General features: G+C 36.7%; 1 protein-coding gene across 3 annotated transcripts in view; it reads left to right on the forward strand.

Moving 5' to 3' along the window:
• Fas2 (fasciclin 2) overlaps window positions 1–17813 on the forward strand; it is a 160367-nt gene that overhangs the window by 58336 nt on the left and 84218 nt on the right. For all 3 annotated transcript variants that reach the window (XM_067155948.2, XM_067155949.2, XM_067155950.2), the window contains exon 11: window positions 993–1182. In XM_067155948.2, the coding sequence (XP_067012049.1) occupies window positions 993–1182 (190 nt within the window). The remainder of the gene's footprint in view (window positions 1–992; window positions 1183–17813) is intronic.

Below are 17813 nucleotides of genomic sequence, written 5' to 3' on the forward strand. Positions count from 1 at the left end.
TGCTAATGCTAAGAGTATAAATGATGTCCAGATGTTAATTAAGTAGGTCAAAGAGTGGGGGGCATTTTATATGTGTATCATCATTTCGATTGGTTTAGTTAGCTTAAAAAATAATAACAAAGAAGTATGTAGGGGCATTGATACACTCAGCTAAGGGCTTTGTGGTTGCCAACCGAGCCTCCAAATTGAGAGTTCCTGAGGGTTACCTCCAGATGTGCCTCACGAGAGACAGGGGATAATGTGGATGTATTCTACTGCCCCCCACCCACAGAAGGAAACTGACAGCATTGACGCTGGCCCACAGTCTAGGATTAGCAACCCTACCTCTTACTCAAAGGCCCTGGGTTCGAGTCCTGGCCGGGTCAAGAATTTTCACCAGGATCTGCAACCTGGTTTTGAAAGCCACTCAGCCTGTGTGAGACAAATATCGAGGAGCTATCTGAAAATGGGACAGCAGCCTCTGTACAGAAAGCCATGAATAACGGCTGAGAGGATTTTTCTTGCCGACCATGTGTTACCTTGTAATCTGCAGGCTTCAGACTGGGCAGCGGTCACTTTGTTGGCCAAGGCCCCTCAAAGCTGTAACACCATGGGTTATTTTTGTTTGTTTTGACTTCATTAGGGGTTGTTTGCCAGGCTGAGTAGCTCAGACGGTTGAGGCGTTGGCCTTCTGACCCCAACTTGGCTGGTTCGATCCTGGCTCAGTGCAGCGGTATTTGAAGGTTCTCAAATACATCAGCCTTCTGTTGGTAGATTTAAGGGCACATAAAAGAACTACTGTGGGACTAAATTCTGGCACCTCGGCATCTCCGAAAATCATTCAGAAAAGTAGTTAGTGGGACGTAAAGCCAACAACATTATTATTTATGTAAACTAACAGAACTACTGTACTCAGGCAGATGGCAGTTCAGTTCCAGAGAGAGTCTTCAGTAAAGTGTGTTGGTATGAACAAAACTTGCATTATTTGTGATTTCATATTATTTATTTTACAGGCAAAGTTAGTAGAAAACAAGTGGAAAGAGATGCAGCCTTGTCAAGAGCGGAAGATACGAGCGGACGATCATTCCACTTCTTATAAGCTGCAGGCATTGTTACCAGATACTCATTACAAAGTAGAATTACGAGCACACAACAGCATCGGCTTCAGTAGTCCAGGTCAAGTTATCATGAAGACAGTGCCCGGTAAGTAAATTAAAAATCAGTCTTTGTACAGTTTTGTTAATTTGTATCAAATTGTTACTTTTTTTCTCATGCCATTGAGACTCATTGGACCAGCATTCTGTCGCAAAGTTTTCACACTTTGGTTTACCTCAACCCTCCCAATATATTTAATCATAAAGACAATAGAAATATATGAACCAGTCTGTTTTCTTAATTACAGTATATAGTGAATGACTGAAATATATTTACTGCGAGTTTAAAATAGAATTCATTTCATTGACAGTGGCTGATCATCATAGGCAATAAATTTCATATTATTCCGTATTGAAGAGCAATATACCATAAAACAAGAGCTAAAAGGTTTCCACCTATTCAATATTTATTTATTGTAACCTTTAAAAAAAAGTCACATATATTTGAAACTAGTTTCAGTTCTGCTAGAGACAAATTCATAAAGTTAAGACAAGACATGAATTATAAAAGATAAAATTTATGAAGTAAGCTTGTGTTGTTGAGATTTGGTGCAAGACAGGTAAAGAATTGAATGATAAACACTCATCATGATCACCATGATCACACTTGTTCTCAACGTCTTCTTCCAATTTGAAGAATGCGCCTTCCAAAATTGAGTGTGATTGAGATGAGTGTATATCTTTCAACTCTTTACTTGTCTTGCACCAAATGTCAACAACACCAGAGGTGCCAATCTTTGAAGTGGGTTTTCAGTAATCCCCCACCAGGATATTTTCGAGTCAAATCCAAAGTATATTCTACCTTCTGGATAATGACATCCCCCTTTGCCCTTCCCGACAGCAATCTGTTCTGAAGTATTTCATATTACACAACGTAAATTTGCACATTACCAGTTAGTTCTGTCATAAAACATCCTTTGTAGTTTGTTTCACACCCATCAGCAGCTTTTCAGTGTGAATTTTCTCGAAGCATCCTTCTCCCTGTGATGGCATTTTTGCTTTCTGAACTACAGTATAAGAGTTTCCATGGTAGATGTGCTCAATGTAAGCCTGAATTCCCTCCGATTTTTCCTATCAACACTGAAAACTCTTTCTGTGGGAGAGTTATTGTCAGATACACTTAATATGCAAATACAAATATTACCTAAGGTTTCATAATGGAGAAAAGCTTTTTCAATCACAATGAATTTTCAACACTCACAGGTAGCAAAAGGAAGTGATGATCGAAGTATCGTTGCCAACTCACAAGCGCTGAAACGAGGAGGGTTGAGCAGTAATTCTCGAAAAGATTAATTTTTTCCTGCTTTCCTCTTTTGTCCCATAGAAATTTTTTTGTGTGTGATATTGTCAGTTTTTCATAATAATTTCTCCTTTGACCATAATGTCGTAATCGTGGGATGAAATTTGTAATAATTACGGATAATCCGTCGTAGTTAGCACCTCTGCAACACACTTTTATTTCATAAATTTTTTCTATTCTAATTTATGTCTTGCCTTAACTTCATGATTTTGACTGATGATGGTCTCTAAGCAAAATCAAAACTATTTTCAAATACAGTGAAACCTCGTTAGCGTGTTCCTTATTAACATGTTTTCCTGCTTAGCATGTCGTAAATTCCAAGTCCCGATTTTCATCGTATTAAATCTACATAAAAATACCTCACTTATCGTGTCACGAATTTTTGCTATCACCGCTAAGTACGATCACATTTTCCCTAGCCCTAAAAATATTATTTGCCATCCCTTGTGAAACAAACGTGATTTTCAACTCGGGTAAGATCCGTCGCCACAGTTGTGTGATTACGGAAAAAGGCCTTAAAGTTCTGAACTTCACAGGATAAGTTGCACGTTTGGGGAGCAAGCTGTTAGCCTCAGGAATGTTCAGTTTTGCTTGCCGGTTAGCAGCAAGATTGCTGAATAACACAGTGAGTCTATTTGTGCTTGTATTTCGCATTCCATTCATAAGGCTGAAGATGTCCATAACTACAGCAAAACATGTCCCTAACTGGTGTTTTTAATTCATGTAGAATTTAATCACTAAAAAATATATTTGTATTGAAAAGGTGGACACAATAATTTTCATCTTGAAAGTGTTTTACTTATTCCATTAAGTTAAACATTTATTTTGTGTGCGAGTGGTACAGTGAAGTGAAGCAAATGTTTGTCGTGTGATACGGTAGCCTATATCATCATCATCATCATCATCATCATCATCATCATCATCATCATCCTTCCAAGTATTGGGCCATATGTCTCATTACGGTCTTACATTTTTCTTTTTGCAAGACTTGAAAGCAATCAAATGTCCTTCCGACGGGTTGCTAGCCTCTATTAAGATTAGGAACATACAAACGTACCTATTGCATCACGAATTTTCGCTATTACCACTTAGTACGAGTACGGTCACATTTTTCCTAGCCCTGAAAATGTTATTTGTCAACCCTTGTGAAAGAAACGTGATTTACAACTCGGATAAGAGCCGTTGCCATAGTTGCGTGGTTACGGGAAAAGTGAGCCTATTTGTGTTTGTATTCCATTCAGAATTTAGAAATTTGTTTTGCATTGAGTGGTACAGTGAAGATTTTTCGCGTGATACTGTAGTCTATATCTGGATTAGGAACATAATCATGTGAGATTGACTAGCGTGGACTGGTGTATATTTGTCTTGTGATAGCCTAGGTATAGATACAGAAAGAATGAAATTCCTTTCTAATAAAGAAGCAAACCGCGAGAGAGCCAGAAAAATGGAGCTTGCATTCCACCTTACAAAAAACACATACAACAAGAAAGCGATCTCTATTAAGACAAAACTACGCCACTATCAGGCAGTAATTCAACCAGAGTGCTTATATGCTTCAGAATGCCTGGGATTAACAACCAGGAAAGACATTGAAGAAATCGAGAAGAAGGAAAGAAAGATTCTAAGAAAAATCCTCGGTCCAAAGAAATGTACGGACACATATCGATTACGCAGTAACAAAGAAATATATAAAACATGCAGTAGGATTTCAGATGTCATTCGAAAGCGAAGAGTTAAATTTTTTGGACATATTTCAAGAATGCCTGATAAGAGACTTGCCAAGAAAATCTTTAACCACTTCAATAAGCCCAATAGGAAAGGCAGCTCTTATGAAAAATGGTTTCTTAACATGAAGAAGGATTTGCAAGAAATGAACATCACACATCAAGACATCCACAATAGAACCACCTTCAGAAACAAGTTACACACATTTAAGGGTTTCCTGGAGCCAGAAGCAGCGACCAAGAAGAAACAACAATGGATGGCTGAAAGAAAAGAAGCAGCAAGCAGGAGGATGAAGGAGTACTGGCGCCAAAGAAAGTTTAAATCATGAGGAGTTATTTACGTGGTCCACAGCTGGCCAAAATCGATAGAAGAAGAAGAAGACAATATTAAAATCTTTCAGAAAGTGGACTGGCACCTGCATCTTTAAGTGCATAGAGGTCGCGAAAGTTGAACTTGCACCTTCTACAGGGTCTTTATTTATGCTTGGCAGGAACTTTATCGCTCGAACTTGGCCGCCGATGACCGCTACCGGCCGCTAGCGCGCGCGGTTTCCGGCACTTCTGCAGTTGCTGAGAGCTGAGCTTGAGATAGTAGGGTGTTCAATGAAGCTACTGCGTACTGTCTGTCGCATTGTATAGTCTTTTATTATGACTGTGTATAGTGCTGTAATGTATGTGAAATATTCGTTACGTGAACGTCTATATCTGCACAATACTTACATTAAGTGCAGAAAATCATGTGCTAGGACAAGACAAAAGTTTCGAGTGAAATTTCTAGGGAGACCCATTCCTGTCAATCAGACAATAAAACAACTGGCCAAGAGATTCAAACCTACAGGTTCAGTAAACAATAAAAATAGACATAAAGGTCGTTATCACCTTACTGAAGCGTGTTTGGTACGAGGATCACAAGTAAAAGTGTGTGGCCCCCTCGTAGCCCAGATTTATTGGCATGTGATTTTTATTTCTGGGGAATGTTAAAAAATGTACTTTATGGGAACAACCCTCACACACTAGATGAACTTAAAGACAATATAAGAGTTGCAATTGCATCCATCAATGCTGAAGAACTTGCTAGAGTAACCGAAAACTTCATTAGGAGATGGCGATTATTTGGCAGCGCATGGGGAACATTTTCAGCATAAACTGTAAAAATGGTGAGTAAAATGCATGATAAATGCATGATAATGCATGATAATGATTTTTGAGCATAAACTGTAAACATGGTGAGTAAATTGCACGATAATGATTTTGAGCACCGTATTCTGCCGTAGGCCTACATACGCACGTGCGGTAGCTGGCAACTGAACCGTCATTGGCAGCCAAGGTCGAGCAAGAAAGTCCCTGCCAAGCATAAATAAAGACCCTGTAGTTTCGACTCGGTTGAATCGACTTGGTCAAAGTTTTTCAAAATAGCGGCCAAAGTCATTCTGTCGCAGTCGCACATGGCCGAATATAACCTCCAATTCATTGTCTAAGAGTGTGACCAGAAAATAATGTCTTATAACCTACTGCTCTGAAATAAAAGACTTCTACTAACATTTGTTTTAGAAAGAGTGTGATCTGCAATAACACTTGGATATTTTTATTGGCCCCCATGCATACATTTTCATATTTGTTGTTTGGTGTTTTTCACACCATTCAGTGCACTTGTTATTCGATAAACCTTAGCAGAAAAGTTTTTCACATTTGTTCTCTCGCGTTTTTCACACCTTGTAGTACTTTCCTCTCATCTTGAGAAATGGTAGATATAGTTTTCACTGTACCCGCGGACACACAATGTAAAATGCGTTCATGTCGGAAAAAATCGTATCTAGTCTTTCCATATCCCTATTGGATAGTTTTTATTCGTATATTCAGTAGTATGTTTTCCTGCTTAACACGTTTATTTTTGTTGTCCCCTGCAGAAACGTCTTAACAAGGTTTTACTGTATAAAAAAATAATTTTCCCAGTAGTTGGCACCAGTGTGCTATACATCTCTTATTCTTAGATCCTCCTCTGGCTGTTCATTGATTTAATGGAAATTGCTCTTTGTGACAACTGTTTTAGGTTAAAGTGCATTTATTGGCATGTGTTGTACTTTTGAGAAATTTTGAGGTTACTTCTTTTGAGAAATTTTGAGGTTACTTTGTGAGATTTGTAATATCTGTCTTCAGTGGATATGATTCCTGCAAGCATAGTGTGTCCATAATTTATTCTGGTAATATTTCCCTCAAGTATGAACAATTCTTTTCACCAGCGCAAAGTTAACTTGAAACATAAAAATTGTCAAACACACACAAATACTCTCTCTATCTTTCCCCCATGCTCTCTGTTCTGCTAGTTCGTCATAAAAGAAACGCTCAAAAAATTCTTCTTCTTTGCTTTTTCTTCTTTGTACTGCATTGGTCTTCGCATGCTCAAAAATATCTGCAAAGTCAGAGTTACCGGTATCCTTGAAGTGTACATGCAAACCAGCATCGGCAGTAAATAAGAACCTTTAACATTATTCCAAACTCCGCCCCCTCTATATGAATGTTTATGTCATTGTCACTATCAACATCACTGTCTTCTGAATCTAACAACATATGCGCAAATATAGTTTTCAGCTAAATCCTTCAATTTGTTTTTGCCTCTAGAACCACTGTAAGTTGCCATGCTGGTAGCACTGCCCTCTAGATTCAACAACAGTATGCTGTAGGTGTAACAGGCGAAGATCTTGAAGGCAATTTCTGCATCCCCACTTGAATTCTGTCATTAGCAAGATATACAACCAACATTCTGTAGATGGCAGAAAGGTTTAGAAAAGGTTTTACGCTTATAAGCAGCTCGCACAATGTACAGTGCTAATTTAAAATGGTTCATGCAACAAGCAGACAGCATGCCACGACGGGTATAAGTGATTGACGCAGCTAAGTCGTTAACTATGGCAGGGAAAAGAAAAAATTCTTCTCAGAAGATGCAAATTAAATCCCAGTCTCACCGCTGTGGGCTTGGCTCACGAATTGGGTGACAGGAGAGTGAATCTGTAGCTGACTTATATTCATCACAGACTTCTAGCTGGAAGAAGGAAAGCTTGCAGACCTCCAAAGAAACACCTTCTAACAGGAATAATGCGCAGGAAACATCTCTTGTGGACACGTAGTCTACAGGATTGGACAATAGAACAATGGAAGGAAGATTTTTCTGTGATGAAAGTCACTGAAGTGCAGGGACGGAGAGTTCAATATGAATGCTGTGAGTAAAGAATGAGCACATTTGCAACATACCGTAAAACACCCCATGAAGGTCGAAGGCCTCGTAGTGCCAGTTGATGGCATGTTGAAAAGTGAATGTTCATCGAAATACTGTAAAGAAAAGTTCTTAGTGAGCTGTAGAAAAGATTTTCAGATGGTGACAGAACTTTGAATAATACTTGACTCCTTGCCATACTTTAAAGAAATTGAAGAAATTCTTCAATGAGGATACTTGTATGCTAGAGTGGTCTGAGAATTCCTCTGACTTTAGTCCCACAGAAAACATGTGAGTTATATGCAAAAGGAGATTCAGATATCTTGACCGTTCCAAAAAGTAAAAGTACGCATGATAGAGTCTGTGATTAAAGTGTCATATCTTGAAAATAGGTCCTCGAAGCTTGTGGAATCTATGCTAAATTGTGTAATGCAAAACTGAAAGGAGGGCATGCTTGCTGTTAAGACATAATGAAAAAATGGAAATGGCATATGGCTTTTAGTACCGGGAGTGTCAGAGGACAAGTTCGACTTGTCAGGTGCAGGTCTTTTCAATTGACGCCCGTAGGCGACCTGGGTGTTGGGATGAGGATGAAATGATGATAAAGACAACACATTTAACCAGCCCCCGTGCCAGCGAAATGAACCAATTTTATGGTTAAAATTCCCGACCCCGCTGGGAATCGAACCTGGGACCCCTGTGACCAAAGGCCAGTGTGCTAACCATTTAGCCATGGAGGCGGACATTAAGATATAATAAAAGTATGTAATAGATAAATAAGTGCAAAGGAATAACCGTAAAATGTGTACGTTATTGTCATGTTCTGATTAATTTGCACAGGGCTGTATGTAATCTGGGATAAAAATTGTTGCTTACCTCAATTTGTTAACTTTCTTTTCTGATAAGAAGCAAAGTTCGTTCACAATTCTTTCCAAGAATTAGTACTTCTGTAACATGCCTTTACAAATTCATGTTTTGAAAGCCATCTTCAGTGGAGCATCAAGTATTTCACATTAATCTGCAGAAATAATAATATTTATGATATAACTTCATCCTAAATACTGTTTCATAGTCTGCATTGCCTCCTCTGCGAACCATGTGACCTTGCCGTGGTGGGGAGGCTTGCGTGTCCCAATGATGCAGATAGCCGAGCCGCAGGTGCAACCATATCGGATGGGTATCTGTTGAGAGACCAGACTAACGAATGGTTCATCGAAAGGGGGGTAGCAGCCTTTCGGTAGTTGCAAGGGCGGCAGTCTAGATGATTGACTGATACGGCCTTGTAATAATACTCAACATGGCTTAACTGTGTTGATACTGCTACACGGCTGAAAGCAACGGGAAACTACAGCCGTAACTAACTCCCGAGGACATGCAGCTCTCTCTGTATGAATGATGTACTGATGATGGCTTCCTCCCGGGTAAAATATTCCGGAGGTAAACTAGTCCCCCATTCGGATCTCCGGGTGGGGACTACACGAGAGGGGGCGATCATCAGGAAGATGGATACTGACATTCTGCGAGTCGGAGCGTGGAATGTTAGAAGTTTGAATCATTGTGGTAGGTTAGAGAATCTGAAAAGGGAGATGGATAGGCTAAAGTTAGATGTAGTTGGCATAAGTGAAGTACGTTGACAGGAAGAACAAGATTTTTGGTCAGGCGACTACCGAATTATCAACACAAAATCAAACAGAGGAAATGCAGGAGTTGGTTTAATAATGAATAAGAAAATAGGACAGCGGGTAAGCTACTACGACCAGCATAGTGAAAGAATTATTGTCGTCAAGATAGACACCAAACCAATGCCCACCACAATAGTGCAGGTCTATATGCCTACTAGTTCAGCGGATGATGAAGAAATCGAAAGAATATATGAGGAGATAGAAGATTTAATACAATATGTAAAAGGTGACGAGAATCTAATTGTGATGGGAGACTGGAATGCAGTGGTAGGCCAAGGAAGAGAAGGTAGTACAGTAGGAGAATTTGGATTGGGACAAAGGAACGAAAGAGGAACTCGGCTGGTTGAATTCTGCACTGATCATAATTTAGTCCTTGCCAATACTTGGTTCAAACACCACAAACGACGGCTGTATACGTGGACGAGACCTGGAGACACTGGAAGGTATCAAATAGACTTCATTATGATTAGGCAGAGATTCAGAAACCAGGTGTTGGATTGCAAAACTTTCCCAGGAGCAGACGTGGACTCTGACCACAACTTGTTGGTCATGAAATGCCATCTGAAGTTGAAGAAATTGAAGAAAGGAAAGAATGCAAAAAGATGGGATCTAGACAAGTTGAAAGAAGAGAGTGTGAGGGATTGTTTCAAGGAACATGTTGCACAAGGACTAAATGAAAAGGCTGAAGGAAAGACTATAGAGGAAGAGTGGAGAGTCATGAAAAATGAAGTCAATAGGGCTGCTGAAGAAATGTTAGGAAGGAAGAAAAGATCAACTAAGAATCAGTGGATAACTCAGGAGATACTAGACCTGATTGATGAACGACGAAAATACGAGAATGCTAGAAATGAAGAGGGCAGAAAAGAATACAGGCGATTAAAGAATCAAGTGGATAGAAAGTGCAAGATAGCTAAGGAAGAATGGCTGAAGGAGAAGTGCAAGGATGTCGAAGGCTGTATGATCCTGGGAAAGGTAGATGCTGCATACAGGAAAATCAAGGAAACCTTTGGAGAAAGGAAATCTAGGTGTATGAATATTAAGAGCTCAGATGGAAAGCCACTTCTAGGGAAAGAAGACAAAGCAGAAAGATGGCAGGAGCATATCCAACAGTTGTATCAAGGTAAAGATGTAGATAATTTGGTTCTGGAACATGAAGAGGATGTTGATGCTGATGAAATGGGAGACCCAATTTTGAGGTCAGAGTTTGACAGAGTTGTGAGTGACCTAAATAGGAACAAGGCACCTGGAATTGATGACATTCCCTCTGAATTACTGACTGCCTTAGGAGAAACCAGCATGGCAAGGTTATTTCATTTAGTGTGCAAGATGTATGAGACAGGAGAAGTCCCATCCGATTTTCAGAAGAATGTTGTTATACCTATTCCCAAGAAAGCCGGTGCTGACAGGTGTGAAAACTACCGCACCATTAGTTTAGTATCTCATGCCTGCAAAATTTTAACACGTATTATTTACAGAAGAATGGAAAAACAAGTTGAAGCTGAGTTGGAAGAAGATCAATTTGGCTTCAGAAGAAATGTAGGAACACGTGAAGCAATCCTGACTTTACGTCTGATCTTAGAGGATCGAATCAAGAAGGACAAGCCCACGTACATGGCATTCGTAGATCTAGAAAAGGCATTCGATAATGTTGATTGGACCAAGCTATTTATGATTCTGAAGATGATGGGAATCAGATACCGAGAACGAAGAATTATCTACAATCTGTATAAAAATCACTCTGCAGTGATAAGAATCGAGGGCTTTGAAAAAGAAGCAGCAATCCAGAAAGGAGTGAGGCAAGGCTGCGGTTTGTCCCCTCTCCTTTTCAATGTTTACATAGAACAGGCAGTAAGGGAAATCAAAGAGAAATTTGGAAAGGGAATCACAGTCCAAGGAGAAGAAATCAAAACCTTGAGATTTGCCGATGATATTGTTATTTTATCTGAGACTGCAGAAGATCTCGAGAAGTTGCTGAATGGTATGGATGAAGTCTTGGGTAAGGAGTACAAGATGAAAATAAATAAGTCCAAAACAAAAGTAATGGAGTGCAGTCGAACGAAGGCAGGTGATGCGGGAAATATTAGATTAGGAAATGAAGTCTTAAAGGAAGTAGATGAATATTGTTACTTGGGTAGTAAAATAACTAACGATGGCAGAAGTAAGGAGGACATAAAATGCAGACTAGCACAAGCAAGGAAGAGCTTTCTTAAGAAAAGAAATTTGCTCACTTCAAACATTGATATCGGAATTAGAAAGATGTTTTTGAAGACGTTCGTGTGGAGCGTGGCATTGTATGGAAGTGAAACATGGACAATAACTGGCTCAGAAAGAAAGAGAATAGAAGCTTTTGAAATGTGGTGTTACAGAAGAATGCTGAAGGTGAGATGGATAGATCGAATCACGAATGAAGAGATACTGAATCGAATTGGTGAGAGGAGATCTATTTGGCTAAATTTGACGAGAAGAAGAGTTAGAATGATAGGACACATCTTAAGACACCCAGGACTTGTTCAGTTGGTTTTTGAAGGAAGTGTAGGGGGTAAGAACGGTAGGGGTAGGCCAAGGTATGAATATGACAAGCAGATTAGAGCAGACGTAGGATGCAGTAGTTACGTAGAAATGAAAAGGTTAGCACAGGATAGGGTGGCATGGAGGGCTGCATCAAACCAGTCTATGGACTGATGACTCAAACAACAACAACAAACAGTCTGCATTGTATCTGAAGACTAAAGAAGCAAAGTTAACAAGTAAATTCAGCTTTACAGAAAATAATATACATGATAGAGTAGTTTGTTTATAATCCATGCTAGCTATATGCAGAGCCTTACAGTGGTAAAAATATGATGTTACCAGCCAAAAGATTTTGTGTCAATTATTTTAAATCTCCCTTCCAACTTCTCTTTTATAACTGCTGGTCTTTCCACTATGAAATATATTGCTAACAAAGATATAAGAGTAAATACACTTTCTGACAAAAAGAATTTAAGCACTCAGAAGGAAGGATTCAATTATTATTATTATTATTATTATTATTATTATTATTATTATTATTATTATTATTATTATTATTATTATTATTATTATTATTATTATTATTATTATTATTATTATTATTATTATTATTATTATTATTATTATTATTATTATTATTATTATTATTATTATTATTATTATTATTATTATTATTATTATTATTATTATTATTATTATTATTATTATTATTATTATTATTATTATTATTATTATTATTATTATTATTATTATTATTATTATTATTATTATTATTATTATTATTATTATTATTATTATTATTATTATTATTATTATTATTATTATTATTATTATTATTATTATTATTATTATTATTATTATTATTATTATTATTATTATTATTATTATTATTATTATTATTATTATTATTATTATTATTATTATTATTATTATTATTATTATTATTATTATTATTATTATTATTATTATTATTATTATTATTATTATTATTATTATTATTATTATTATTATTATTATTATTATTATTATTATTATTATTATTATTATTATTATTATTATTATTATTATTATTATTATTATTATTATTATTATAATATGGCAATAGGTTACACACATATCTACAAATATGCAGGGTGTCAGAAACAATGTGAACCAGGTGTATGAGTGTTAAAGGATTGATCATATTGATAAATAATTTGAACAGTAATTCAATATCTCATATGCCATATTATCAGCTGTTTAAGTTAGCAAATTAGATTGCTTCACAGGTGAATTCAAATGGGTTTAGCACGGCACTGTTGGTAAATCTGCACGTAACTTAAAAGCGGATTCAGAGCCATGCTGAGAAATCAGATTCAAACACACCATTGGTGTCGCTGTTGTGTAGTTGCTTTGGCACAGTCCTGTCAGCTCGGAGGTTTGTGTTCCAACCCCTCCCCTGGAAAAGTTTTATTTTTCGACTGGGGCTCTCATAATACCATGCTCTCATGCCGGTCTTAAGCCACATAGAGATTTAGCAACAGTGTCGCATAAACCCCATTCGAATTCGCCCAGGAAGTGATCTGACTGGCTAAATACAGCAGCTGATAAAATGACAATGGCACGATAAATCAAATTATTTATCAGCACGACCTACCCTTTAACGCTGATATACCCGGTTCACGTTGTTTCTGACCATCCTGTATACATATGTACATAAACAAGGAACATGAATCTTATGAAATCATATCAATTTTGAATATAATTTGGTACTGTATATACATATAGGGCTGCCTGGCCGAGGCGGTAAAGGCGTGCTCGGTTCGTCCGGAAGGACGTGGGTTCGAATCCCTGTCAGGAAGTCGAAAAATTTAAGAAACGAGATTTCCACTTCCGGAGGTGCATATGACTCTGAGGTTCACTCAGCCTACACCAAAGTACCAGGTTAATTCCTGGGGGCAAAGGCGGTCAGGCATAGAGCTAACCACTCTACCCCATCACATGCCACGGTTAACAATGGTGGAAGCCTTTACCTTCCACCTTCATGGCCTGTACGGAGGTGTCTTTGTCTTGACTGTATATACATATGCCATCAATGCAAGGCCATACCTGTAGGGTAGGATACAGGCGGGGGTTGGGGAGGGGGAGGGGGTGTTTCGAACGCCCTCCAAAATAAAAGTGAACTTGATAAATTTAAACAGTATATACGAGTTTTGAAATAGCCTACAATAAATCAGAAATATTGTAAAAACAATCATTTGCAAAATAAACATTTGAATTTAATGTATAAAATCTGTGCCATCTTTAAATGTTTCTTGTGAATATAGTTAGCAAATATACAGAAAACATAAATGGAAATTTTAATTTTGTTAAGATGCTGTATATGGATTATTTTGTCTTTTATGGTTTTAATACATTTTTCTCCATAAAATTCCATTTCAATAAACATTTAGAAATATTTTCATGTTATCAAGCCATTACAAGATTTTTTAAAGTGAATCAAACCTCAAAATATTGTTAATACTTACAGTACCTCCATTGTACCTCCACTTTTAAACAACTGACCAAAATCTTTGTGTCGCACTGAACGCACATGTTAAAGCATCTTCTGTCCACCAGACCACTATGAATTTACTTTTCTATTTCACCCATTGAGTTGTAAAAGGCACTGCTTTAAAACTACTTCACACTTTTCTTCCCAATAAAATCTATTTGAAAGTAAAAAAAAGTTACTATAGTTTTTGTTTTCAAAAGGGGCCCCCAGTCCTAACCCCTCCAAAAAAAATCCTGGGTATGACCTTGCATCAGTAAATGTGAAAATGATCAAGTGTTGCTTTCCACCTTGCATGAAATTGTATAACATACGGTTAATTGATGTTTATTACAGTACCTGTATATGATGTCTGATTTGTCGTATGTTGTCTGTTCTCTGTCCATGTTTCTTCATTTTGATACATTGCGTTCAATGGTGGCGTGTCGTCCTGTCCGTCTGCTGTTACTGCCATTGCTGTGTCTTTGTGTGGTATCTTCTAGATCCATCAGGTAATTCTATCGAGTCAAATGCCTCATCTTCCTCAGTGTATGGGTTTGCCTGGGCAACATTGTGCTTTACTGTCTGGTTATCCTTATCTCATTGCTGCCACTAAGATAGCTGGTATAATTAGGCTCTCAATTTAGCTTCCCTTCCCAAACCTCTTCCCACTTCCTAAATAATGCAGTTTAGTTTCTGTGTGAATCGAGTGTGAATCAAGAATATATGGATCTTCATTTCATGTGTTATTTCTGTGTTACCTAATTGAAAGTTCAGTGAAGTTGAGGTCCTCCTTTCAGTGAAAAGAGGCAAAGCTTAAGTTTCAGGCATGAAGAATACAACTGAACTTTAGGTGCTTTTTTGCCAGATGTTCTCACAAAAGGAATACCTACTGTGTGTTTAGTATCTTTTCCTCTATAGAGGTACAAACCAAAAATTGGCATATTAGAACTATTTTAAAAGGATACATAGATTTTTACATATCGTTGCAAAAGAGAATGTTTAAATTCATGTTTTAGGCAGACTTCCTAAGTATAAACGGCAAATTTGGTCATGAGGAAATGATCTTAAAGAAGAGGAAAGCTGCAGTTGTTTCAGGGATTCAACCTAAAATTATGAGTATAAATTGCAATGGAAAGCAGGATATTATTGGCAAAATACCAGCTTTGCAAGGAGGACTACATAAAATCTAAAATGACAAATTGGCATTGAAAATTTTTGTATTTGTTTTTAGAGGGATTTTCTCACTTTATCAAAATAAATTTTCTCATAACTTAGTACAATATTTCTGGAGTAATGTGCTTCTCTTGAAGTGGTAATCAGGCCTTTTTGTTCAGATGTTTTAATCAGTTAATTTTTAATATTTTAAGTGAAGAAAACCTGAAAAAAAATGACTTTTGATTACAATGTAATATTTGGTATGTTTCACTTCAGCCAAATAGCATTTCTTTTATTTGCAGTTTCATTTCTCATTACTTTGGTGGTTGATCTTCCTCTCTTTGGTATCTGGGTTTTAGGCTGGCCTATCACTTCACATTGAGTAATTAATGCATGTTTTTCTCTAAGCTTGTATGGACAACAATTTTAGTTTGTTGTGGCATTCAGTAAATCCTTCCCTTCCTTCGTTTAATGGGGACCAACACAGAAATATATAGTTTAAAATAACTTTACAGACTGCAGCTTGGAAATCTAAAACGACAGAGTAAATGCTTCTCAACCTCTTACATTCAACTTCCTTTGTGGCTCAATACAAAGGGTTCAGTAATATAGATGGAATGAAGATCCAAATCAGATAACTGGAAGAAAGTTGTAAAGTTCTTATTTTCTTTCTAGAAAGGTGCTTAAAATAAGGATAAAATATCACAGTTATTCACTCAGTATCTACAATTCTGATTTTATCAAGCTATGCAAAAACTAAAACTTACTAGTGTCATTATCGTTGGTATGCTATTCAAATAAACATGCACTGTTATTTATTGTATTACATAAATATATGACTTTCCAGGAAAAACAAATAACATAACTGTATGAGTTTTAGTTAAACGTAGGGTTTTAATGAAATGGTAGTATATTGAAATTAATTATTTCTCTTTCATTTTAAGAGAGATAATTTGCTGAACTTTTGCCTGCTTGCTTCCTAGTTGTAACACTAAAATGATACTCACAAAAGTTTTGCTGCTTTTTCCTTCTGATGGAATTAATAATGACAGTATTTTATTTCATGTACTCCTTATCATTTTATTTGATAATGACTGTTGAGTTTTAAAGACGTGAGGCACAAAAAAAATTTCCCGCTTGGAAATCAAACATTGCCTCTATTGTAAAAGTAATATAGTAGTGCACAAATGCCTGATAAACTGGATAAATGAATATCCCTCTACTTCCATGTATGTCGCACAGTTCATGAACCGATATGATTAGTTTCCTTCCTCCATTTGCTTTACTAGCATGGACATTAAGCATTGACAATCTACTTTGCAAAATTAGTGAAAATTTAAGCCTGACAAGAAATAAGCCAACAAGAGACAATGACAATAAATAATTTAATAGATGTTCTCACTTCTGATATGTTGATTATCACTTCCTCAGTAACTGTAATAGGAAAATATTGTGATAAGGACAACTCTGATACATACTAATATTTTCTGGGCACGTTCTCACCAATGTAGAAACCTAGAATTTGTCTGCTGTACTAAAAGACAGGGAATGATGACAAGGTGTTGTCGAGATCATTGTTGTGTTATCACATGCTTTTACTGTTAGAATCATTCCTAACAAGTCAGGCAATTGCAAAATTGCAAATTATACCCAGTTTCATGCAAAAGCTGTAATATTTAATCGAGGGGCATGTCATTTTCTCTAATGGTAAACATTTTGCTGACTGCAGTAATTTAACTGATAGTTATACTGTTAATTCATATTCAGTGGTGTAGTTCAGCCTAGCTGGTTTGATGTTACTATATTTTATTGATATGCCTATATCTATAAATTTTACCGTTTATATTTAAAAATATACCATTACTGTAATCATATTCAGTAATAATTGAAAAGGATGCTCAACTCTGAGTGACTGCTAAGTACTATCTCAGAAAACAAGTTTCCTCCAGCAAATCCAGTCATCAGACCAGGTTTTTGACTTCATCCAGTTCACACCCATATGTTTTCAAAAGATTTCACTAATTCCACTTACTTGTAACATTACAAATTACGGCAGTCCACGGGCTGAACTAATACCAGATCTTTTGGCAAATGTTTGTTTTCCTGGTACATATTCTACTCTCCTTCATTTGTAGGTAAAGAGTTCCAAAATGAGAAAAAAGAAAACATGAATACTTTAAAAAATTAATTTTGTCCATGCTAAAACATACCTCGCAAGTTTTAATCTTTATTCAGCAATGATTTTGTGCAGGCTATGCAGAGCACTCCTTTTCAGTTTTTCACAATTCTTAATGTAGTGATGATAACTTATGTTCAGAATTAGTCTCAAATGCCATTGATGATAAACACAGATCTTCCTTGCTGATTTTACTGTCATTTTCCAAGTCTCACATGCATATATTGGTATGATGATGTCTTGCAGTACACGCTGTTGCACTGCAATTCGGGTAGATACATTTCCACTCTTTATATGCATCATATTTGTTTTGATTATTTAAGAATATGGACAACATGAACTATTATTACTAAATAGACTGATATTTGTTTTTGTTCAGTAGTATGCCAGTGCTCTTATAACGAAGGCC

The sequence above is a fragment of the Anabrus simplex genome, chromosome 11 (genome assembly GCF_040414725.1).
Source record: "Anabrus simplex isolate iqAnaSimp1 chromosome 11, ASM4041472v1, whole genome shotgun sequence".
NCBI classification, from domain to species: Eukaryota; Metazoa; Arthropoda; class Insecta; order Orthoptera; family Tettigoniidae; genus Anabrus; species Anabrus simplex.